Here is a 23,936-nt window from a genome sequence, read left to right on the forward strand (position 1 = left end):
CTTATCTAACAAGGTATGGGGGGACTGAAGAGGATGGAAGATGGCGATCCAGAGTGGTGGGGGTCTGGTTTGTCTGCTTCACTGGGAACTTGTCTTTGACTACATCCCCTGGGAATGGTGGCGGGGCCATGAGAAAGCTATGAGGAAGAGATTCTCCCTGCTCTGGTGCAAAACAAGTGATTCCCAGGCGCACCAGATCAAAAGGCACCGTGTGATATGTCATTATTATTTCAAGTTTTTCCTTTAACTGTGTGAATAGATTTTAACTGGCTTTTTTTAAGGCAACAAAACAACTGGCTGAGCACTACAAACTACAAAGCCCGAGTGCAGCTGTTTGATTTACTTACGAACGTTTCCCTCCCCCAAGTCATCCTCAGTCAGGGAATGATACCGTCTCCTGCACAGCACAGCAGAGCAACCCAGGGTCCAGCACTGTCCCATGGCCCCTGTGCCCTAGAGAGCTGTGCTGTATATTGCGAGCTAGAGCAAGATATCAAAGCCTAGTATACAGTTCTTGCTGACCGTGCACTGCAAAGCCTCCCTAGAATGACCCAATGCACACACTCATTTGCCACATGTGCGTATCTTGTAATTCTTTCACAAACCAAGCATCCGGATGTCATGGGCATCCGCTTTGCCCTGGCTGGGTTTTCCTGTCTTCACGGTTGTGGTAGTCAGTCCTCCTCAACTTGACTGGATGGAGAATTGCCATGGCAACACAAATCTTTGGGTGTGACTGTAGGGTGTCTCCAGAAAAGACTTAACTGAAGAAGTAAGGTTCACTTTAAATACAGCCAGGTGTAGGCCTGGTCAGGACAAGGGGAGGTGAACTGGACATCAGCATACTCTCTCTGGATGTAATGTGGCCAGCTGTTACCACAATGGCAGGTCACACCAGGACGGGCGCCCACCAGAATCTGTGGGATACCCAGGTATCTTTTGTGGAGTCTGGGAGGACCAGACTCTTTAACGAAGGCTGGTGCTCGGGATGGGTGGGTGCTGTGCCCAGGCTGAGTTTGGGTGTCCCCCGTGACTGACCTGCACTGGACACAGCCCCTCAGAGTCAAATCCGTCAGTGGGACAGGGCTGGGGATGGAAGGCATTCTGCTCCTGCTTCTCACTCAAGTGCTCCAGACCTCTTTCTGGACAGCCCAGGCAGCACCTCAGCCTGCCCGGCCACTGCCCGAGAGACACACACTGTACACTCATACCCACGCACACATTTCTTGTGCACACTCCCTGCCCACACACTCAGGGCCTTGTGCCATGCACGGCCCCCACCGTGCTCTCTGCTGTGATGCATTCCAGACCTGCCCTCTCAGACTTCCCATGAGGCCAGCACCCATAAACCCTTTGTGGCCTGTATAAGGCCAGCTTTGGTATGACACTGTCTCCTGTCCTCACAGACACACCCTGCTCAGAACAAGCTTTCTGAAAAGGGCCCAACAGAGGTTGTAGACTCTGCAGCTCAGCCCTGGGGTTGCCCGGTTACGGGCAGAAGGTGCCTGTGTCTGATAGGCTCGATTTAGGCACACTGTGGGTAGAGGGGGAGCTGCAGGCTTGGCCAGCTCTAACAGAGTCCATGCACTTGCTCAGATAAAGGCAGTGCCTAGGTCTGCATAGGAACTTTAAGGAGCCCGAGTTTCCTGAACAAGTGTGTGGGTCCGCAGAGCATATGTTTTAGTAGTATGCAATTTCAATCTAAATCTAACTAGCCAATATGGCTGGTCCCTCACCAGCTGCTAACATATGTGGAATGGGGCTTACCTGTGTAGCTAAACATGCTACTAGGCTAAATGACTGACTGTGGAAAGCTGGAACGTCCACTTCTGTGTCTGACTTACTATCCATGAGACTATTGGGTAAATCCGTTCAAAACATTCTGAGCTCCAGCTTCCACCAATTTAAAGGCTGATGATGTCATCAGACGCCGTCTGAGCCTGGAAGACAAGCATCTCCGCTTTCCCATAACCCACTGTCTCCATTTAGGGTTACTAGCCACAACGACGAAACACCACAACCAAAAAGCAAGCTGGGGAGGAAAGGGTTTATTTGGCTTACATTTCAAAGCACTGTTCATCATCAAAGGAAGTCAGGACAGGAACTCAAGCAGGGCAGGAACCTGGAGGCAAGAGCTGATGCAGAGGCCAGGGAAGGGAGCTGCTTACTGGCTTGCTCCTCATGGCTTGCTCAGTCTGCTTTCTTATAGAAGCCAGGACCACCAGTCCAGGGATGGCCCCACCCACAATGGGCTGAGCCTTCCCCCATTGATCACCCATAAGAGTATGGGTGTTTATGCCTGCATGTATGTCTGTGAACCACATGTGTGCCAGAAGAGGAAGCCAGTTCTCTTAGAACTATTGTTGCAGACTGTTGTGAGCTGCCAGCTGAATGCTTGGACTCGAACCCAGGTCCTTTGGAAGAGTAATTCTTGTTCTTAACCTCCAAGCCCACTCTCTAGCCCCCACCCCCACTAGCATATTTTTAAAAGTGTTAATTATTGTTTTTAGTCTAGTTAGGGATATAATTGCTGTAATGGACACCACACACACACAAAAAGCAACTTGGGGAGAAAGAGTTTATTCAGGTTACAATTCCACATTATAGTCCATCACTGAAGGCAGTCAGGACAGGAACTCACACAGGGCTGGAACCTGCAGAAGCCATGGAGGGTGCTGCTTACTGGCTTGCTCCCCATGGCTTGTTCAAACTGCTTTCTCATAGCACCCAGGACACCAGGACACCAGCACCAGGACGGCACCACCCACAGTGGTCAGAGCTCTCCCTCATGGGTCATTATGAACCACCACACAGGCTTGCCTGCAGCCCATCTTATGGTGGCATTTTCTCACACGAGGCTCCTTCCTCCCTAGTGACTTTAGTTTAAATCGAGTGGCCATAATACTAGCCAGCACAAAGATTTCTTATCAACGTGGCACATAAGCACACCACATCACTGTTAAGCCACAGTGTTTCCTTTCTCCATCCCAGAATCGCACACTAAGAAAGGCAAAATAGAAAACATTCTACAAATGTTAAAAGTCCCACAGCCTTACAAATTCAAACACCTTAGCAGTTATTTCTTTAATAATATCTAGTCTCTCTTAAAATCAAAAGTCTCTGCAAAACACCCAGATCTCTTTTTCTTAAGTTTGAATCTCTCAACTGTGGGCTCATGTAAAATCAAAAATAAAGTACTTCCTTTCTTCAAGAGAGAAGAACTGAACCACACTCACAATCTGAACAAGGATAAGCTAGGTTTCAATAGTGGGAATAACTCAGTGCCCAGTAGCTGAGATTCACTTACAATGGGCTCCAGCCCCGCCCTCTTCAGCACACACAGACTGTTTTGTAGGCTCCAGCTGGCTCCTCCACCACCGCTGCTGCCCTTGGTGGTCATCCTGTGGTACTGACATCCCCAAAACGCTGGGGTCCTCCTCTGCAACTGGGCTGCACTCTCACCAGTAGCCTCTCCTGCGCTCTCTTCTCTCTTCGTGGTGCCAAGCCCCTAGAACCCTGGGGCTCCGACTGACACCTCAGCTGCATCTTCCCCAATAGCCTTTCCTAGCTTCTCAAACTGCCAAGCCTCAGCTGCTCTCCATGATCCCCCAAAACCTTCAAAACCAGCACTGAGTTCAGCTGCCAGCGCAAGGCACAGCGCTGGCCACCTCTGGAACATGGCTTCTGTGTGCTGACCCCGAGGAAACACTTCCCAGAAGATCTCACCCCAACAACGCTGGTCTCTTGTTGTCACTGCCAGCTTCTCCAGCTGACCACACTCCACAGATTCCTCACACAAAGGCCCAGCAGACTCTTTGTTTCCGACTGAGACCTCACAAACCAGGCCTCCATTGTCAGCATTGCCCTCAACATTGCTGTTTTCCAAGCTTCTACAAGAACAACCCACTGGCTTTTCTAGCCCAAAGTTCCAAAGTCCTTCCACAAACCTCCCCAAAACAACATGGTCATGTCTGTCACAGCGATACTCCATTGGTACCAATTTCTGTCCTAGTTAGTGATATTATTGCTGAGATGAAACACACACACACACACACACACACACACACACACACACACACACACACTGAAACACACACACACAGAGGCTTTATTTGACTTACATATCTAGAGGCACAGTCCATTAAGGAAAGTCAGGACAGGAACTCAAACAGGGCAGGACCCTCAAGGCAGGAGCTGAGGCAGAGGCCATGGAGAGGTGCTGCTTACTGGCTTGTTTCTCATGGCTTGCTCAGCCTGCTTTCTTATAGAACCCAGGACCACTAACTCAGAGTTGGTGCCACCCACAATGCCCTGGGCCCTCCCCCATGGATTGCTAAGAAAATGCCTTACAGGCTTGCCTACAGCCCAGTCTTAGGGAGGCATGTTTCAACGGAGGCTCCCTCCTCACAGACATCTTCAGCTTGCGTCAAGCTGATACCAAGCTAGCCAGCACACTTAATTTTAATTTAAAAATTTAATTATATGTCCATCTGTCTGTGGGTTTGTGTATGTGAGTGCAGTGCACACAGAGGCCAGAGGAAGGTATCGAATCCCCTGGAGCTGAAGTTACAGAAAGTTGTGAGTCACCTGGTGGGGATGCTGAGAACTGAACCCCGGTCCTCTGCAAGAGAATTGTACGTCTTAACTACTGTGCCACCTCTCCAGTTCCCCGTGTTCTGTTGCTTCAAAGATCTCATGAAACAGCTGCCATGTTCAGTCACGGTACTCGGGGGCTCTGGTCCATGGTCACTCATCCTTAGCTCCAGAGTAAACCCTCTGCCCTCTGTTGAAGTGGGAGCCACACGACCCAGCATGACTAAGCAGTCACTGTGCCTCACAGGACCCCACAGCTCTTTTGGAAGACATCCATCACATCCACTGCACCAGATGTTTTCCAGTTGTGTCTCTCATCCTTATAGAACTCCCTGACAGCAGAAGTAGCACACTGTTTCCCTATGAAAGAAAAGTTTTATCTGAGCCTTGAAGGCTACAAGCGTCAGGCCAGTGAGATGGTTTGAAAAGCCATCCTGTGTAAAGTGGCTGACTACTTGTAAGATATGGTTTTCTAGTTGAAGTCCCCATGTGACACTCCTCGGCTCCATTCCAATCATAAGGGATAGAGCTTTACAAAGGGCCTGTAACAACACACCCCATAAGCAAACATGGGCATCAGGCAGGTGGATAGATGGGGTGTGGCTGGGAGGGGACCTCAAGGCAGCCCCAGCTCCCCCACAGTGTGACCTGCATGCCTGGCCAGCATGGTGACTCCTAAGCAGAGTTTGTCTTTCCTCAAAACTGAAGGTGACAGCTGTTGCTGTGAGAACTAATACAGACCGAGAAACAGAAGCAACACTGTTTGAGGATATAATTGTTACAGCTAATAGGAAAGCTGGGCAGCTGGCTCAGTGGTTGCAGAGGCCAGCAGATGCGATGTGGGGAACGTGAACATCAAGGCTGCAGACTCAGAAAAGAGCCTGAGCTACAGTCATAGAAAGGGAGACGCCCCCTCCCTGAGGATGACAGTCTAGTACATTGTTAACTTTGGGACATCCAACTGGGATCGGAAAAAACAAAAAACAAAAAACCACACACCTGGAATGCTGCGAGGTAGCCACACAGGCACCTGCTGATCCAGGCGCTGCCCTTGTCCAGGACCTCAACAACTGTCCTGCACTGCCTCCCTATGGATCCTCGGAAAATAGCAGCCACCTTGCCCACCAAGGGACGTCGAATCTGACAGGAGGCCACTAGAGGGCCTCTGCTCACGGGGGTGGGGGTGGGAGTTGGGGGTGGGAGGTGCTCTCAGTCCCACACTCCCACCTGAAGGCTCCTCATCCTACATGAGCCATGGGGCCTCCAGCAATCTTGCTCCTCAGCACCCATCATGAAGAACTGTTAGATTCACATCCTGGCTCCCCCATCTCGCTGTGTCTGCACCAAAGCCCACAAAGGACACAGAGCAGGGCGCAGCTGACCCCGAAAGGCCTTTAAAGACTCAGAGGTGGTCTGGTATGTGGAAGGACCTGGTTTGAGACCCTCCCCTTCCCATTACAGAGACACTGTCGTGGTGGGAGGGACCAGAGCAACAGGGGCTGCCCTGTGGTGCATCTCAGGGGTCAACATTGGGAGGAGTCACAAAGGAAGGACGTTTCCCTGTCGTCATTCCTCCAGCTCAGGGCACACCAGGAAAAGTGAGCCCAACACAGCCATCCCTGGAAGAAGGAAAATGGTTTGGAGGGGATGGGGGAGCTAGGAGCAGCCCAGGTTAGTTGAAAGATAAGAGCCAAGTGTCACATGGACAGCCTATAATAAGGACACCAACACTGAAAGGGACTATGGGGACACCCAATGGTCAAGGTGCCATCCTCAGTGTGTGTACTCATTGCCGGGGGGGGGGGGGGGGGGACATGGTCCAGAACTTAGAATCTTCACCAAGGGTACTGGAAACCTGGACAGGGTCCTGGTGATCTGGTCCTCCAAGGGTAGCCCTGATTCCGTGGACTGTCTCAGAGGGAAAGAGGCCATTATGGTCTCATCCTGTTTGTGACCTTGGAGCTCTCTCTGCAAGGGCACACAGAACTGACACAGCTCTGAGGTCTTGCCATCTGGAAGTCTAGTGAGTTGGGGGGGGTGTCTCAGGGGTGCTGTGGAGGACGCAGGACTCCCCATCACTCACACAGACATCAAAGGCACCCTGATTCCCCACTGCACAGGGTACCAGTTCTCTTTGAGACATTCCTAACTCTCACTTCCTGGGCACCAGATGTGGCTGGACGGAATGGAGGACACGCTGACAGGTGTGCTGGGCTGACCTGGGCACAAAGCCGAGGGGAGCCAGGTGCTCCAGGTGTAGCTTGGCCTGAGCTGTGAGTGACTGCCACGATGAGGTCATGGCAGCATCCACAAGGACAAGCCAGGGTCCATCCACAGTAAACACTTCTTCCCAGGAGTATGTGCCTGCAGGTGGCCCCTCATGCCCATCCCAGGTGTCCCTGCAGACTGGTTCTGGGTCCCAGTTGGACCCAGTAGCTGATGTCCCTGCATCCTTTAGTGGCAGATGAAGTGCCCATGCCAGAGGGCACCCAGTCCACATGGCATTTCTCACCGTGTCTGCGGCACACTGTAGGTGTATGAGGACACCAGCCGTTGTGGGCCTTCCTGTGCTGGTGACTATGAAATTTCCCACCTTCTGAAACTGCACGCATTGCAAGCCTTCCTCTAGTCTGCTCATGCCTAGCGTCTCCTCCAGGATTTGGGGACACGCCTCATCGATTATTTCCCACAAAACCAATGTCATTGCACATCCTGATGACTTTCCCTATATGTCACTGCACACATGTAGTCGTCATGAGGACCTTCATATGATTGCCATGCCTTCCATCAGAACTCAGTCCCTCACAGGTCAGATATAGCAAGCACATTCTTACTCCTCCTCAGATGGAGACTTGGATTTGAGGGCTGGGTAGTTCTGTCACCTTCAGTTTAGTGGCTGAAAGTCTAACTTCGAGGATCTTACCATGCAAACAAAAAATATCCAAGGGGAAAAAATGGCAAATCACAGTAAATCCTCGATACTGTGCTGTTATAAAGGCCAGCCGCCCCACACGTGTCAACTTAGATACTTGTTAACGTGTTAAGGGTACTTAGGTTGCACAGATGCAGCTCTAGCTGGTGCTGTGGAAAAGGGACGCCTGAGAGGAGCATGCAGGCTTTCTGCTGCTTCCGGGGCCCACAGGCCACCCCAGGCTGTAGGGACTCCATCCTAACCTGCCTGGGCACAGACCTCAAAGACTGGCACCAAGCGCGGAGCTCCATAGAGACTCTTCTGCTCTCATTCTCCACAGGGTCGGTTAGTTTGAGCACTGTCCTTCTCAGCCTCCTGGGCCTTATGACTCTGCAGGGCTTCACTCATCAGCTTGCCCCCCCCCCCCAGCTCATCACAGTAAACATTTCCACCCCCTCTTACAGACATGACCAATACCCATCGCAACAGGTGGTAGCTCATTGAAGAAAAGGCCAACGGTTTAAAACATGGTCTCCTCAACTGAGCCACACTGCTCACTGCTGTCAGCTCCACAGGTTATCTGTGGGGAGGAGACCCCAGGAGCTATGGGGAGCTTCTCCAGACACAGAGCCAGGAGGAGACCCCAGGAGCTATGGGGAGCTTCTCCATCCACAGAGCCAGGAGGAGACCCCAGGAGCTACGGGGAGCTTCTCCGTCCACAGAGCCAGGAGACCCCAGGAGCTACGGGGAGCTTCTCCATCCACAGAGCCAGCACCTACACTGTTACCGTTCGACACCCGATGGGGATATTGACACAGCGTTTTGAGCCCTTGTTCTATTTTTAAACGCTTGATTTGTGCTTTTTCAGTTGGATCTTATTCAACTAAAACTGTACTGTGTGCTCAGCTGAGGGAGAGAAAACATTCCCCGGGGCTGTGGCACTGTTTGCACAGACTTCAATTACAAAATTAACAGGGCAGATTGCACTGTCTGTTGAGCCCGGGAGATGACAATAAAAACCTCTAATGAAGGGAGACATGAGAAATAAGACCTACGGACAATACTCAAAAGAATGCCTTGTTTATTTATCAAATTTGATTTACTAGCCAGCTGTGTGACTTCAGTTTAGGGTCACCAGAGAGAAGGGCCTTGCTCCACGGCAGCAGAGCCCCAGTCTCGGCCAAAGCAGGAGGCAGGAGGTGGAGGGAAGGGAGCATGAGGTAGTGACTGGATGAGGCCTCCCACAGCCAGGTTGGGTGGTGCTGGCCCAAGTCCAAAGTTTCACGTGAGATTGAACAGCGCTGCACGCGTCTTCTGTCTGATGCACACTTGGGGTCACAGGATTGGAGGAGGCAAGGAGGGAGACTCAGTCTCACTTGTGCATTGAGGTCAGGAGGCCTGGCTAAGAGAGCCATAGATGGCCGCAACCCCACTCTCTAGCCCCATCCAGAATACCTTTCAGACCGGACTCTATGAAGTCATGGAGGTCACGAAGGATCCGAAGGGACCCAGAAGCCTGACTCTCCACAGACAGGAGCCCTGTAGGTCCAGCCCCACTGCAGGGCCAATGGCATGCTGGGAACTTGTGCCTTTGCCCTGGGCCCCCAGCTTCAGGAGGCCCATCCTTCAGGATGTCCGGTCTGATCACAGCACGGCAGAGATCCTGGGGGACAGGATTGTCCAACTTACCCAACCCAACAACCTCCACAAGAGAGGCTGAGTGTTGCATCTGGAGACGCAGAGACTGTGGTCTCCAAGCGCCAAGTCCCCGGCCTGTAGAGCCAGGCAGCAGCAGGGAAGACGCAGGCTTGGCAAGGCTCTCTCTGCTACACAGGAAATTAATAAATGTGTGTGCAGACCATACCAAGAACACCGTTGAGCCACTACAGTGAGGGTTTGAGATGAACTGTGGTAGAGCTGCCCTGGGCTGACTGCTAGGGCGTCAGGGACAGAGGGGCTCAGCAGGGGCAGCCCCCAACTGCTAACCCCACAAAGCCAGCCAAACTTGCTTCCACCCCAAGGGTGGAGGCCTCATAGCAATAGTTTGGATACTAAACTGCTACTTAAACTTCCTTTTTAAAGGTTAGCCTCTTTGTCAAAACTCAGGTGACTAAAGCTGCGTGGGCTTATGTCTGTGTTCTCCATGCCATCCCATTGATCTCTGTGTCTGTTCCTGCTCTGGTACCATGCTGTCCTGCCATTACTCTTCATGCAAAGGGCTGAAGCCAGACAGGATGCAATGTTCCCTTGGGACCGCTGTCCAAAGTTCTGCCTGCACACCTCCGAGACTCAGATTTGTGCCCAGCATCAATCACAGGTCCTCACAGGACAGAACTCAGGCTGTGACTCTCCAAGCCCCACAATGTGGTAGCTTCCTCTGTTCTTCATTCAGCTGGGGATCTGAACGGTCCCTGCTCATCCCAGAGTCACCTGCTTCCCGGCAATGCACTCCTGCCTCCCCTAGCTGTCTGCACACCACTATCAAATGTTCCTCCAAGTGCCAGGTCGACATTGCCCATCTTCATCTTCAGCAAAAAAGCCCCCCACCCCCACCCCTCCCCCGCGCCAGCACGGCCTGGCTTGGCCAGCGGGTAGAGCATCTTTCTGTTCTCCGTGCCATGTTGACCACATAGAACCCTGGCCATCACTGGCCACCTCACTGCTGCCTCAGGGATACCTCCCGCAACGTCTCTAAGGCCTGCTGTGCTGCCTGGGGCTCACCCAGCCCCTTCCCAAGCTGTAACCTGTAGCCCTTCCTCCACTCTGACTCCACAAACTCACTGACACAGGATGGACTGAAGCCCGAAGCAGTTCTCCTGTGCACAGAGGGAAAGAGATCAGGCCCAGGCCCATCACTTCCTAAAGCTGGTCAGTCCTGCTCCAACAGAAGGGATACATGCAGGATATGTATGGAACCGGGGACATGGGGCCACACACGCATCATCATACAAAGTGCATTCAGAAAACCGGCATTAGGACAGTGTGGAAAGCCGGGCATGGTGGCGCACACCTTTAATCCTAGCACTCAGGAGGCAGAGGCAGGCGTATCACTATGAGTTCGAGGCCAGTGTGGTCTACAAAGCGAGTCTAAGACAGCTAAGGCTACACAGAGAGACCCTGTCTCGAAAAAACCAAATAAGTAAGTAAGTAAGTAAGTAAATATATGACAGTGTGGAGGAGAGCTGATTGGAGAGGTGGTAATCCCATCGCCTCCTTCCCAGTGTCCTCAGTACAGGTCCACTGGTCTCATCAGCATAGGCCAGGTTCTGTTAAGAGGTGTCCCCAGGCTCAGTAGATAACGGCTAAGCATCTCCTAAAGTGGTGTCTATATGAGATATCATTCTGCCACACCCTGAACTTCACCAAGAAAAAGGTAGGAACAGGCGGAGAAGCTGGGAGAACAAAGGGAGTGTGTTGCCCTCAGAATGGCCTTTGTGTGTCCACTCTGCTCACGACAAGCAAGCCGCGGCATGCAAGGTCGAAGTGCAAAGCCACAGTGGCACAAGCCATGAATGCCAGCCCCCGTGTTGCCCACCGTTAGCTGGTGGCCATCATTTAAAACATAAAAAGAAATGGAAGATAGGGGATGGTAATACTTAATGTGTTGAGAACATTATCAATTCGATAGATAACATACAACTGATGACTAATAGGTTGCCTGGGGAAGGAACAGCCACACACCTGGCCCCAGTGCCTGGCCCAACCCTTGGTCAACATAGGCTCTGCAGGGGCTGCTGGTAGGGGGAGTTACAGTCTGCTCGAATCTAGCAAAATCTCCCTGAATTACCCCACAAGACAAGCAGATCAACACTGCATCCTGGCAACACTGGGGTCCCCATGTACTGTCTGCTTCTGGAAGATCTCAGGGTTGGCACAGAGGCTGCAGGCAACCGGCTTCCATACAGATTGCATGGGCATGGTGGTTGCAGGCTCTGCCACCCTCTTCCCCAGTGACACACAGTGGGTACCATCACCCAAACTTCCCTCACCTCCCTGCCGAGACTCGTGCCTTCTGTCCCTCAAGGAGCTTCTGGATGATGCCAAGGAAGGGTTCCCGGGGGACATCTCTGCTCAGTTGTACAAACAGAAAGGGTACCACACGCTTCTGGGTTCCCCCAGCCCAAGCCACCACTGCCCCTGTGTGACAGAGAACAGCATGCTCTGAGGACTCCAATATGCAAAGCGAGGCCTGGCACTCGCCTGCAACCCCAGCACTAGGGAGGCCAAGCAGAAAGAGTCTGAGTGTGAGCGTGACAATGGGTTTTCAACAAGAACTGTTGGGATACCCACTGAACTAAAACTTCCAAAGGGCAGGGCTAAGACTTTAAATCTTGCTGGCAGCCATGATTTTTTCCTTACAGGAAAATGAGTGGAAGGGTTTTAGGAAGAGCTGTGTGCACTTGAAGAGGCTTTCCTGCTTCTGATGCATTGGCTGCTGTGCATGATACAAAGTGATACTTCAGCTCAGCAAAGTGTACCAATGACTGCAATGCCTGGAGAATAAAAACAAAAAACAGTTCCCCAGGACTGAAGAGTCCATAATGGTGGCTCACGCCTTTAATCACAGCACTTGGGAGGCAGAGGCAGGTAGATCTCTGAGTTCGAGGTCAGCCTGGTCCACAGAGTGAGTTCCAGGACAGCCAGGGCTACATGGAGAAACCTTGTCTTGAAAAACCAGAAGAAAAGAAAAGGAAAAAAAAAAAAAAGGACAGAGCCATGCCTTGCCTCAGCAGCTGCACTCCAGACTCTTGTCAGGAGTTCTCCATACTGTCAGCTCGGCTGAGCCTGTTTTGAAATTGGTCCAGTAAATACCTGTGCTCTTGGATAAATGTGTTGAACTGTAAATTTTGACAAGCAACCAAAACTCACTGACTAGAACATTTTGAACATATTTTAAAATTGGATTTCCGTATTTCTTAAGTATTTAAGACAGAGAAAAGCAGAGACACACATCATCCTTATCAACAAAATCATAAAATTTTACGTTTCTGAAAATCCATTTTCAAAATGTTTTCTCACAGATGCGTGTCTTCTGAGAGTTGTTTTCTTCCTCATTCACTGTCAAAACATCATTTGTAGCATCTACCCAGGAGAGGTGGGTACAATGTTCCATGCTTTTCAAACTATCTGCCCAGGGGCTCACTCAGAGTGCCATCTGCCACCACACGTAAGACTGGCAGAGTTTTTTTTTTTCTTCTCCCCCCTCTTTTTTTTGGTAAGACGAAATGCCTGTTGCACAGCTCTGTCTCCCTGCCATGCCAGCATGAGTTCACTGGCAGTCCCATTTGTGTCCTACGGAAAATGTGTACCCCCTCTGAGGCCACACCTCCCTCTCTGTATGGTGAAGGAGTGAGTTCCTGCAGCTGTCAGCAAGCAACAGTCACCGGGAAAAGCCTGGCGACACACAGCGAGGCCTGGGCCAGCCAACCTCTCCTGACAGGAGCCACCCAAGAGCAGAATGTGGGCTTCTTCTGAAGCCTAGCCCTGGAGCCCTGGGAGTAAGACAAAAGCAGTGCTCATGGTCAAATGACACTGGAGATTCTCTGGGAAATAAACCACACACACAATTTCCAGAAGGACCTGGTATAGGGATCTAAGGTACAATTAAACTAAAGCTGTGTACTAAGGACTGGCCTTCATTGTGGACTCACAACTGTCACACCAAGACTTCCCAGGGCCCTGGAACTTTAGACAGATCTGGATGCGCTGCCAGCTGCTGGTCAGGACAGTGCACAGCAGCGCTTGCCTGCATGCCCTCCTACTCCAAGTCACACATTTTAAACCGTGAATGCACTGTAGCACAGTCAAGCAAAGTCCATCAGTCCCCACCCCCAAACCCAGCAAGCAGACATGTTTCCCAAGAGTACTCAAGAAACACGTGAAACATCTGAAAGATAATGGTCTTTAATTCTCTAAGTTCTCACTTATGCAACATAAAAAAGGCATAATTATGTGACCGGATAGGACATTTTTACAAAAAACCAGTTCCCTCCATCATCTGGTCAGCAATATATAAATATTTACAATGAAAAAATAGGCAAGGAGAAGGGAAGCCTTCAATATCCAAGTTGGCTGCTCTCTAACACTCATCAGACCTTGAAAACAGACCAGTCTCAGCCTCGCCCCGTTCACGTCTGCACAAGGTCTGCACGGCTGGGCTAGCCTAGGGCACCTCTGCTCCACACGGCTCCTGCTCTTCTGGACTGTTTCACACATTATTTGAGATAGCAAACTAAATATAAAAATGTAAACTTTGGAAGAGAAAGTGAGAACAAGTGTGAGGTGGTGCTCGGGTGTTGGAGCCCTCACCAGGCACCTTGTTTTAACTCTAACCCAAAGCAAAACACTTGGTGTAAATTTTTAGAGACATGTTTCAATTTAGTGTCATCATGATAACAAACACTGTCCCTAGGGAGAATGCTAAAACAGAGCAGTGACATTACTCTTCGTTTATGAACACACCACTGCCTTAGTTTTCTGTAGCCAGAAACAGTTTGTTGTTGTTAGTTTTTTTGTCTTTTTTTAACTGACAAATATAAACTACATGGTGGAAATAAGATGTTCCAAGGCATCACAGCGCCTTTCAACTATCAAGACTACATTGTAGGCGAGCAGCCTGCTGAACTCAGTAACATCACAGACACTCAAGTCCGGTGGATAGCGAGACTTCTATCGGACATAGTGCTGCAACACTGTGGCCTGTGTGCAGCTCCCAGCTGCCTGGACGGACTGGGCTTGCGTGGGCATCTGCTAACCCCAAGACAGGCTCACGTGTGGGAACTGCGCCGCCCCCTACTGCCCAGAGAAACCCGAAGCCTGGGTTCTCTGGCTTTGTAATGTTCGTTGAAGTCCAACCTGAAGCTGAGAAACCGGAGACTTTCATCAGAGCTGGTCGTCAGCAGCACCAGAAACTGCTGCACAACGCCCTAGGAAGAGACCACAGGAAAGGCGGTCGGTCAGAACCATGTCCTCCCAATGCCGCTGCTACCAAGAAGCCTCGAGCAGGGACTGAGCCTGTGTGGCTCCCATCAGGAGTAACTGTACAGCTATACAGGCAGTGCATACCCTGTGTGCGAGAGCAGCTGACCACTGCCATCCCTCTGCACTCACATGCTACAGGGACGAGCAGTCACGGGCCCTGCTCTGTGCAGAAAGCTTGGTGTTCCACTGCTTGTCTTTTTCACCTCAATCATCACTCAAGCCCAGAACCATTGCTGGGGCTCCACACCACTGTGAAAGGCAGCCTTCCGGTAGGACACAGTTCTGTCAGATGTTGATCTAGCAAAGTCACTGTGACCATCCATGGCTTAGATCTCTGAAACAAGCCCACGCTCTGCCTACACCATCCAATGCGACAGCACTCAATGCAGTCACTGTGAAAAGCATGAGAAGTCACAGGTCCCCAGTGCCCATCTCCCACCGAGCTTCTCTCGTCCCAGCTGTACAGCCGCCCTGAGGAGAGCTCAGTCAGGATGAACTGGACCACCAGCTCCTACTGCTCACATGACAAGGATGAGCCACAAGTCCAACCCTCTGAAAGCAAACACCAGTCACGAAAGAGGACACCGTGGTGCATGCTCATACATACCTGGTAAAAGTGCGTCAATATTCGCAACTGTGAACACATTTTGGGTATGGAGTCCCGGAATTCTCGGATCCTCCTATTTTCCTCCTCTTCCTCTGCCGCCGTCACTCCCCACTGGCCCTGGAATTAGAAGCAGCAGCAGGTTTAACTGCTGGGTGCCTGCTTGCTTGAATACTAACAGCATCGTACGCTCAGCACATCGCTAGCCGGTCTCCTCCTGGCTTGGTGTGCCTGACACAGATGCCCCGTGAGCCTCCACATGCCCCACTCAGACAACAAGCATGAAGGGAACCTGTCAGTCTGAGTGCTGGGCGCTCTTCACTCGCGTGGGAACATCCCCCCACCCCCACCCCTTGGACTGGCGTGTTTCCCAGAGACACATCCATTTATTCTCCCACTAACAGATCATTCTCAGCCAGGCATGCATGTAGCCTGTAATCCCACCTGAGGCCAGAGAATGGGTAAGTTGGAGGCCAGATAGGGCTGTACACTGAGACCATATCTCAACACCCCTTCCCCCCAGAAAAGGTTTTCCAGGGAATGGTAAACTTGACTGAACACCACTGCTCAGCCAGCCTGTTCTCTTTTCATCAATGAACACAGTAGATTCTATTTACGAGACTCTCTGATCTGAACCTTGGCATTTTTGGCATATGCCCTGGACGGGGAAGCGGTTCACTTTGCTAGGGTATCTCACGTGCATTAAAAAAATTTTATTTATTTATTATGTATACAGTGCTCTGCCTACATGTACACTTGCAGGCCACAAGAGGGCATCAAATCACATTATAGATGGCTGTGAGACACCATGTGGTTGCTGGGAATTGAACTCAGGACCTTCGGAAGAACAGCCAGTGCTCTTAACCTCTGAGCCATCTCTCCAGCCCAATCTCATGTGCATTTTATCTGATTCAGAACTCACACTTGTTCGTTTTGAGTCCATAGGCCTCGGGTACTTCACACAGTCTGGCAATGAATGGCGCTGTTGTAACTTGGCACCGTGGCCAAGTGGGTGGGAGGTTTCCCAGCAGTGCCAACTGTGCTTTTGACAGCTTACTCCCCTTTAGCGAATCCAAATGCAGTCCACTTCAGGCACCTAGAGACCGTGAGTTTCAGTCTATTTCCAAAGACTTAGGGAAAAGACGATGCTACTTCCTTCTCGATGTCTTTACATGTGTGCCTTCCCCTCTCGTTAGGCATTAACTAGACCAGTCAATAGCTTATAGACCCACCATCTCACAGCCCAGGCCTGGCCCGGGAGGCCTGCCAGAACAAGGACTGTGCCAGACAATATGATGTTTTAGCCAAAATTTGGCTTCATTGCCAGTGCCCTAAGATGTTGAGTAACACTGAACTTAAAGATAATGAACTAATTAGTTAGAAAGGTGCATGGACACGCTTCAAGAGAAAAGGCAGCTGTGGCTGTTACAGAGCTCAGCACCATGAAGGAGAAACCCGGTGGCCTGCACTGGGACATCAGGAAAGTGTTTCCTCGGGGTTAGCACACAGAAGCTGACAGACCTGTGGGCCGTGGGCAGGCTACACTTCTAAATGAGGGCTCTGTCTATGTCCTACGATTTTCAAAGTATAAAAGAAAACAAGAAGGAAGAAGTGGTAGTGAGCAGCTGAGGTCAGGCACCATGTGACAGGGCTGAGGGCCCCAGAGGAAGGAAGCCCACAGAGGCCACTCTGTGAAGCTGTGAGGATGAACTTAAGCTGTGGTAGAGACCCCAGCGTGTGTGGATGCCAGGATCATGGGACACGTGCCAGGAAGAGGAACAGGCCCAAGCCTGAGAAGCTATGCGTGCCACAAGTGGAAGGGCTGAAGGAACGGGCTGCCTGAAGCCTACGGAGCCCAGCCAGCTTCATCAAGAGCCCCAGGTGCTGGACATGGAGCTGCAGGATTTGGTATTAGCCCTGCTGGATTTAAGGTTTTAGTTTGATTATTCCTTGCTATGCCCTTGACTGTTTCATTTTTAAGTTGGAATGTTTATTCTGTGCCATTATATGTTAGAAGTATGTAAGTTGTTTTTGATCTTATAGGAGTTCACAGTTCAGTCTTTGAATTGAAATATTGAAAATCTGCAAGACTATGGAAACTTTTAAAATTAGACTGTATTTTAAATTATGAAAGTAACATAAAATTTTGGGGGCAGAGGTAGAAAGTATGCTGGCTAATATTATGTCATCCTGATGTTAACTGCAGTGATCTGAGAGAAGGGAACCTCAATTGAGAAAAACGCCTCCATAAGACTGTGCTGTAGAAAAGCCTGTAGGGAAACTGATGGGGGAGGACCTGGAACTGAGAGCTGACAAAGCCCGTCTCCCCGAGATGCTTTTGTTACAACTGGAAAGGAAACTAAGAAAACCAGGGTCCACGGGGACTGGCTCCAGGGGCCTCACTGACACCGAAACTCAAGGAAGCCAGGTCATGTTCGGTCCGTGTTGACAACATGCAGAACACACGGACCGTTGGGGGCGATCTCACTCTGACTGACACTGACACGAGAAAACAGACTCTGCACATCTGATTTCTAAACACACGGACAAGCTCACTTACTCACTTCATGCCCACAACCTCTTTGCAAAAGACCCTGTTTCTCTGCCCTGCCTCCCTGCCATGCTCACACTGGTGGGACTGTCGGTGCACGGTGTGCCAAACCAACAGTTCCCAGTCTCACTTTCACCTTGGGAAAAGCTCTCAGCACTTCAGCAATGAGCAGGTCTGCCATACAGATCTGAAATCAGATTTTACTTGGAATTATTTTTCCCTTTCCTCCTTATAACTGCAAAAGTGAGTTATAACAACTTTATTAGACCACTCCAAAGAGTTCTGTATTCTTGGAGTAACCTCAAACATTCAGTATTGTGCCCTCCATTTGGTATGTCAATAAGCAAACATCTTGGCGCTCACAGCCACGTTCTATCACACAGAGCGCAGCAGCAGAAATGAAGGCAGGGACAACATGGAATCACCGCCTCACGGGACAGGACGGTGTTGGTTCTGAACACACTTACCTAGAGGGACAGACTCTCAGGGATGGAATAGCCACTATCTTTTCCAATTATTACAGCTGGTCCTGGTCCCAGAGCCACACTGAACACAGGGGTGTGTACAGGAATGTGGGTGTCACAGGCAGCAGGAACTAAGTATGCTAATGCTAGAACCAGGAGTGTCAATGTATAAAATGTATTTTTTTAAACTGAAAGAAGTAAAAGCCCTTCAATCCTAAATTTGAATTGGAAATATCATAATAACTGAAGTGGTTTTGAGAAGAAAAGTGGGAAGAGAGTAGAAAGGAGCGGTGAATTGCAGGCAGAAGGACCTCTGGGACTGCTCCACCTAGCAGCGGCATGTCAGAAGGCGGAAGCCAGCCTCCGCAGCAAGGCGCTCAGGATGCTGAAACCCTTCCAGGAGCTGGCTCCATCCTTCTGAGCTCAATGGACCCACACCTGAATGACTGCTGCAGGGTTATCTTACCCTTTGAATTTAAATAAACTTGGCAGGCAGTTTCAGCTGTACAGCTCTCCCCAGACACGCAAGTGTCTCTGGGTGAAGCACACTTGCTAACCCTGTACTGAGTGGGTACCATGCCCCTTCCACTGCGGACAGCTGAACCTTGTGAGCTACCACTGCACACACAACTGGCCACCATGCTATCATCAAAACAATAAACTGTTTGTTTGGTTTTTGGAGACAGGGTCTCACTATATAGCTCTGGCTGTCCTGGAGCTCGTAGATCTACCTGTCTCTGCCTCCTCAGTGCTGGGATTAAAAGTGTGCACTACCACTGCCTGCCTCAGTGGGCTGTTATATATAGCTTAACAACTTTCCAGATGGGTGACCCTGAGATCACACTGCATATCATGATTGCTTTACAAGTCACGTCACAGATGGCAACTCTACCAAAAGCAGAGATGGTACTCGATAGCTAGGGCGGAATCCTGCGTTTCTCAGCCATGCACAGGCTGCTAGGCATGGATCAGGAGATTATGTGTGTGCCAATCAGTGGCTCTTCAGAATTACCCACAAACCACTATAGCCATGAGATACCCCAGTAGCACCAAAAGGACACACAAACTCCTACTTCCAAACTCCACCCTTCGGTGTCTGTGATGTGGCTGCCAGACCCCTCACGTGGGCATCACATAACAATACTCAAAAGTAGAACCCAACCTAACTGTACTTCCATTACTCCAATCCTAGGCACCCAGAAACAGCAGAGACAGTTCCAGCCCAATTGACTGATGGGTCTCACTAACCCCAGGCCGCTGGGAACACACAGAAATGTCCTAAGGAAACAGCTCATATGGCAGTACACCCGTCCAGGTGCCTGATCCCTCAGCTGCGAGTCTCACAGAGACACTGGGACACCATGGCCACTGGTATGGTAGCAGTGGTGACCTCTCCAGCTCACAGCGCACAGAGCTTCCTCTGACTCAGGGCAGACACACGCAGCCTCAGTCTGTGGAAATTCCAGCAGAAACACTCTGGCAGCTATGGCCACTCATGGTGACTGGCCAGGAGTGAGAAAGCAGGAGTTTAAAACCCAAACCTCGAGTTCACGCTGTTTCTTCTTCTCTTCAAACTGCAGCCGCCTCTGTAGCTCCTCCAGAGCAGCTCTGTACATGGCATCTTGGGCATTCTGAAGTTCAATGATCTGATCGAACACAGCTCTGAGTTGATTTAAAAGTACCTGGAAAGACAGCGTTTTTAAATGAACAGAGCCTCAAGACGCTAGCGAGGCACCTACTTACTGATATACATGTGCGTCTCCTCTAAAACTCAGGGAAATGGTCCCCAATGTAACCATGTTGAGGAGTAGTGACTAAGAGCACTTGGTCAGATGAGGCCTCCACCCTGACAGCAGTGACCGCTGTTCACTGGTGCTGCCGAGTTCTTACAGGACTGATGTGCCTCTTGAGAGCGGGCTGCTGTAAAGTAGCATCTGCTGCACAGAGTGTGACCTGAGGACATAGACACACTGACTATCAGTGTGTGCTTTGAGTGTACAAGTGTGCACACATCTCCAAAGCCTCACAGCACCACAAAATGGACAGGCTCCTCCTACTCCTTGCAGTGCCTTAGTTACTACTCTGCTGCTACAAGGAGATACCCTGACCACAGCAACTCATAAAGACAGCCTTGAGTTGGGCCTTGCTTAGTTTCAGAGGGTTATTCTGTGATCATGGCAAAAAGCAGGCAGGCATGGCCCTGGAGCTCTACATCCTGATGCAAAGGCAGCAGGCAGTGAGAGAGACTGGGCCTGCTGTAGGCTTTTTGAAACATCATCGAGGCCCACTCCCAGGGACACGCCTCCCCCAGCAAGGCCACACCTCCTAATCCTTCCCAAACAGTTCCACTGACTGAGGGACCAAGCGTTGGAACATATGAGCCTCTTCTTTCAAACCACCACATGGTGGAAGACATGCCCCAGGCAGCTTGAAGAGAAGATTATCTCCACAGTTAATGATGCCCTGTCCTGCTGAGATGCCGGGCAGCACCACTGACACTGAGCTCACCTAGGCACTCATGCGAAACAGGGCCTTCAAGCCTCACAGCGATGCAGGGAGACAGAAGGGCCAGGTCAGGGGACGCCATTAAACAGGCAGCTGCTTGGCTCGTGCGAGGAACATGCTCAAGCAAGCGTCATCCTGTTCTCTGTCAGAATTTTATTTTATGGCAAAAGTAGACAACAAAGAATGGAGGTGGTCCTGCTTACATTCTAATAAAGATGTAATTCTCTAGTTTATTTCTCTATTGCAGTCATGCAAAGTACAGCTTAATTTTGGAACGCTGTATTGCACTCAAGGTCACTAACTGATGTGTCCTTTAAGTAAAGTGTGCACTGTGGGCACTCTGAGCGCCTACAGCTTGCACCTTGTCACTGTGCTGCTTGGGATATTTCCTCAATGCTGCATAAACGATGAGATACACACACACACACGCACACGCACGCAACTGTCACTCCTCCCCCTCCAAGTTCACTATGTATTGTGATAACTGATTTTCTCACAAAGTGACATACTGAAAATACCATGTTAAAATTAATACATCCATAACAGATTGCCTTGCTCTGTTCTATGTAACAGATTTATTTCTTAGGAACAAACAATGACAAAAATGCCCAAAAGCCACGAGTGGCAGTTCATATCTATAATCTCAGCACTCCACAGGCTGAGGCAGGAGGATTACACTTCCAGAGCAGTCTGAGCTACAACAGCCGATTGCTTCATTAAGCAGCTATGAGGGCACCAGGTCAGGAGGCAGGGCTCCGTCAGTGAGGCTGGCTGAGATGCACCACAGACAGCTCTTCTCCAGGACTAGCTGCCGACAGGCAGGCAGCACAAGCTTTTCTGGACTTCGCTCATATCCACAGCTCTTCTGTCAAGGCAAGGATTAGGATGCTCCAACTTGTCTCACAGACATTTCCCATCCTTTGATGAGCTCAGCCCATGTTAGCAGAGCCCTGGAGGGCTCAGGGTGACGGTGGGTACAGTCCTTAGTAACGCCAACATTTTCTCAAGAGCAATACACCTGGTGACTCACACCTGTCTAACTCATGCAAAACAACATCAAATATGACTTCAACAGCTTGAAGAGCAGCAGCTACAAGTCAGTTACCATGGTGAATCCTATAATTCCCACAAAGTCACATTGCGCCTCTGAAAACAGGAGAACCCTGGAGTCACAAGAACCTGCCGTCTGTCTGAACACTGAAGCTGACCCATGTGTGGGTGCTCCATGACCGTGGCACAACATGGGGAACGGCGGAGGACCTGTGGGTATCATCATACACTCCCAGGACATTGACGCCATCACATTCATAACAAACATGTGCCAAGTGACAATGCAACACCCACTGCAACACAGACACTGCACTTAGCAAGAACGGCCAACAGGACCACTTCCGATGCACATCTCTTGAGTTAGTAGTTATGGTCAACATATATTAAGCATTTCTATGACATGACTTCCATATCTAGAAAACAAGTTCCACATAGAAGTACCTTTGAATCACCATTTGTCGCACATATAACTCAATAATTCTACCCACCATAGTGGGCTAACGCAGACCAAGAGGAAACAACACAAAAGTCCTGGGAAAGCCCAGGCAGAAGCATTCCCCACAAACCCAGAACGTGTCTGGAGCAGTGCACACTGAGAAACGCTCAAGACCTCAACCTGATGGCCAGTTTACCTGCTTCAAGCTCAGAGATGGTCATTCTCCACCCAGACCTTTAAAGAGATCAGAGCTCCAGGAAAGCCCCGCTGCTCAAAACATGTAACTTCCTAGAGCGGGGGGTCACTACAAGAAAGGAAAGCCGGGGGAAAGCCCAGCCTATGACATGCTCGTGGCTAGTGCACTCAGTCTGTTTAAAGCCATGCAGCCATATGCCATTAACTAAAACCACTGCCCCTAGACCAAGAGAATGAAACAGCAGACTCAGTGCGAGTGTCTAGACGCAGAGGCCAGGACTGACTCCCAGCATGAGGAAGGAAGAAGTTCTAATCTCTCCACTCTTTGGGATTTTCATGCATGCCACCACTGTTTTGGTGTTCCGATGCCTTTCTAGTGTCCATCCTGCCACAGCTCCACAGGACATCGTTCCTGACGACGCCTCCTATTCCTTACACCATCAACAGGGCATTGCTGCCTGCCCTGTCGTCACAGCCACATTAGCTGCTACAGCACACTCCCATATCACCAATGTTATTCCAATTCTGTTAGAAAGCGACCCTCAAACTCCAAGTTTAATAAGCCTTTCTCTCAGATGTGGCGGTGCCTGACAACTGGCAGTTCCAGTCCTGGTTTGCAGGAGTGAGCCTTACCCTGGAGTCGCTGTCCAGGAGACAGCGGGAGGTGATGGTATCCAGGAATGCCTCATGTGCTGCAATAATGTGGTCCAAGTCCTGGGCCTGTTGCACTCTGTTCCAAAGCTCATCCCAAGAGCACTCAAGGACCTGAAAGGACAAGCTGAGGTGTTGGGAAGGGCCTAGTCGTCTCCCAGCTCTGAGCCACACGGCAGGGGCAGAGGCCGGCTCACCTCGAAGGTCATGTAGTACTGCATCTGATGGATGAAGTGCACCATCTCGGAGGCCAGGATGTGGCACTGGTGAAGTACCCCGGAAAACTCTGCAAGACACAGAATGTCATCAGGGCGGGGACGCGCTGGTGCTCACGCAGCCCTCTCTGCCTGCAAGCTGCCCTCTAATTCCAGACACCGAGCAGGAAGCGGCTTCCAGCTCATGCCTGTGCTTCAGCTAAAGGAGTGCGCCTTGTGGGCAAGAGCATGTCTCAGCAAGCACAGAGACTTGAGTTCAGATCCCCAGCACCCATGTAAAAGGCTGGGCATGGTTACGCACGCCTATAATCCAGGAGTGGAGGGTCAGAGGCAGGAGCACCACTGGCTGGCCAGGAGGAAGGTGTAGGACAAGAGAGAACAGCAGATGTCTTCTTCTGGTCTCTGTGCCTGTTCACCAGCACTCACGAACACACACAGCTAAGTACAAATGCTTATTTTATACAAGTGAGCATCACACATAAATAGAAGCCTTATTTTATGTTTTCTCTACAACTGGTCCATCCACCACCAAGTTTCTCCTACTCATCTGGAGACTAGAAGAGGGCTCTGCTGTGCCCACCGGCACAGACCCTCAGAGAGCAGCACACTCCACAGGCCTCACCCACACTCTGGAATCTGTATCTATGAATACAGCTGTTGTATAGTAATTATTTTGAATAGAAATGGTCCCACCAGACAGAGGAGGGGGGTTCATGAGACAGTAAATACGCCTCCCCAGTCCAGAGAAGCTGAGAGGCCCATCTTCTTTACAGGAAGAGG

At 50.5% G+C, this 23,936-nt stretch overlaps 1 protein-coding gene across 2 annotated transcripts in view; it reads right to left on the reverse strand.

Annotated features, from left to right (window-relative positions):
- Positions 1–13,392: 13,392 nt before the first annotated feature.
- TUBGCP3 (tubulin gamma complex component 3) overlaps positions 13,393–23,936 on the reverse strand; it is a 58,597-nt gene continuing 48,053 nt past the window's right edge. For both annotated transcript variants that reach the window (XM_084759505.1, XM_084759506.1), the window contains 5 exons: positions 23,139–23,227; positions 22,924–23,055; positions 19,646–19,786; positions 15,093–15,209; positions 13,393–14,430 (listed from right to left, as the gene is read on the reverse strand). In XM_084759505.1, coding sequence (XP_084615631.1) covers positions 14,272–14,430; positions 15,093–15,209; positions 19,646–19,786; positions 22,924–23,055; positions 23,139–23,227 — 638 coding nt within the window. In that variant the 3' untranslated portion in view covers positions 13,393–14,271. The remainder of the gene's footprint in view (positions 14,431–15,092; positions 15,210–19,645; positions 19,787–22,923; positions 23,056–23,138; positions 23,228–23,936) is intronic.

Source organism: Acomys minous (genome assembly GCF_964271855.1).
Source record: "Acomys minous genome assembly, chromosome: 15".
NCBI classification, from domain to species: domain Eukaryota; kingdom Metazoa; phylum Chordata; class Mammalia; order Rodentia; family Muridae; genus Acomys; species Acomys minous.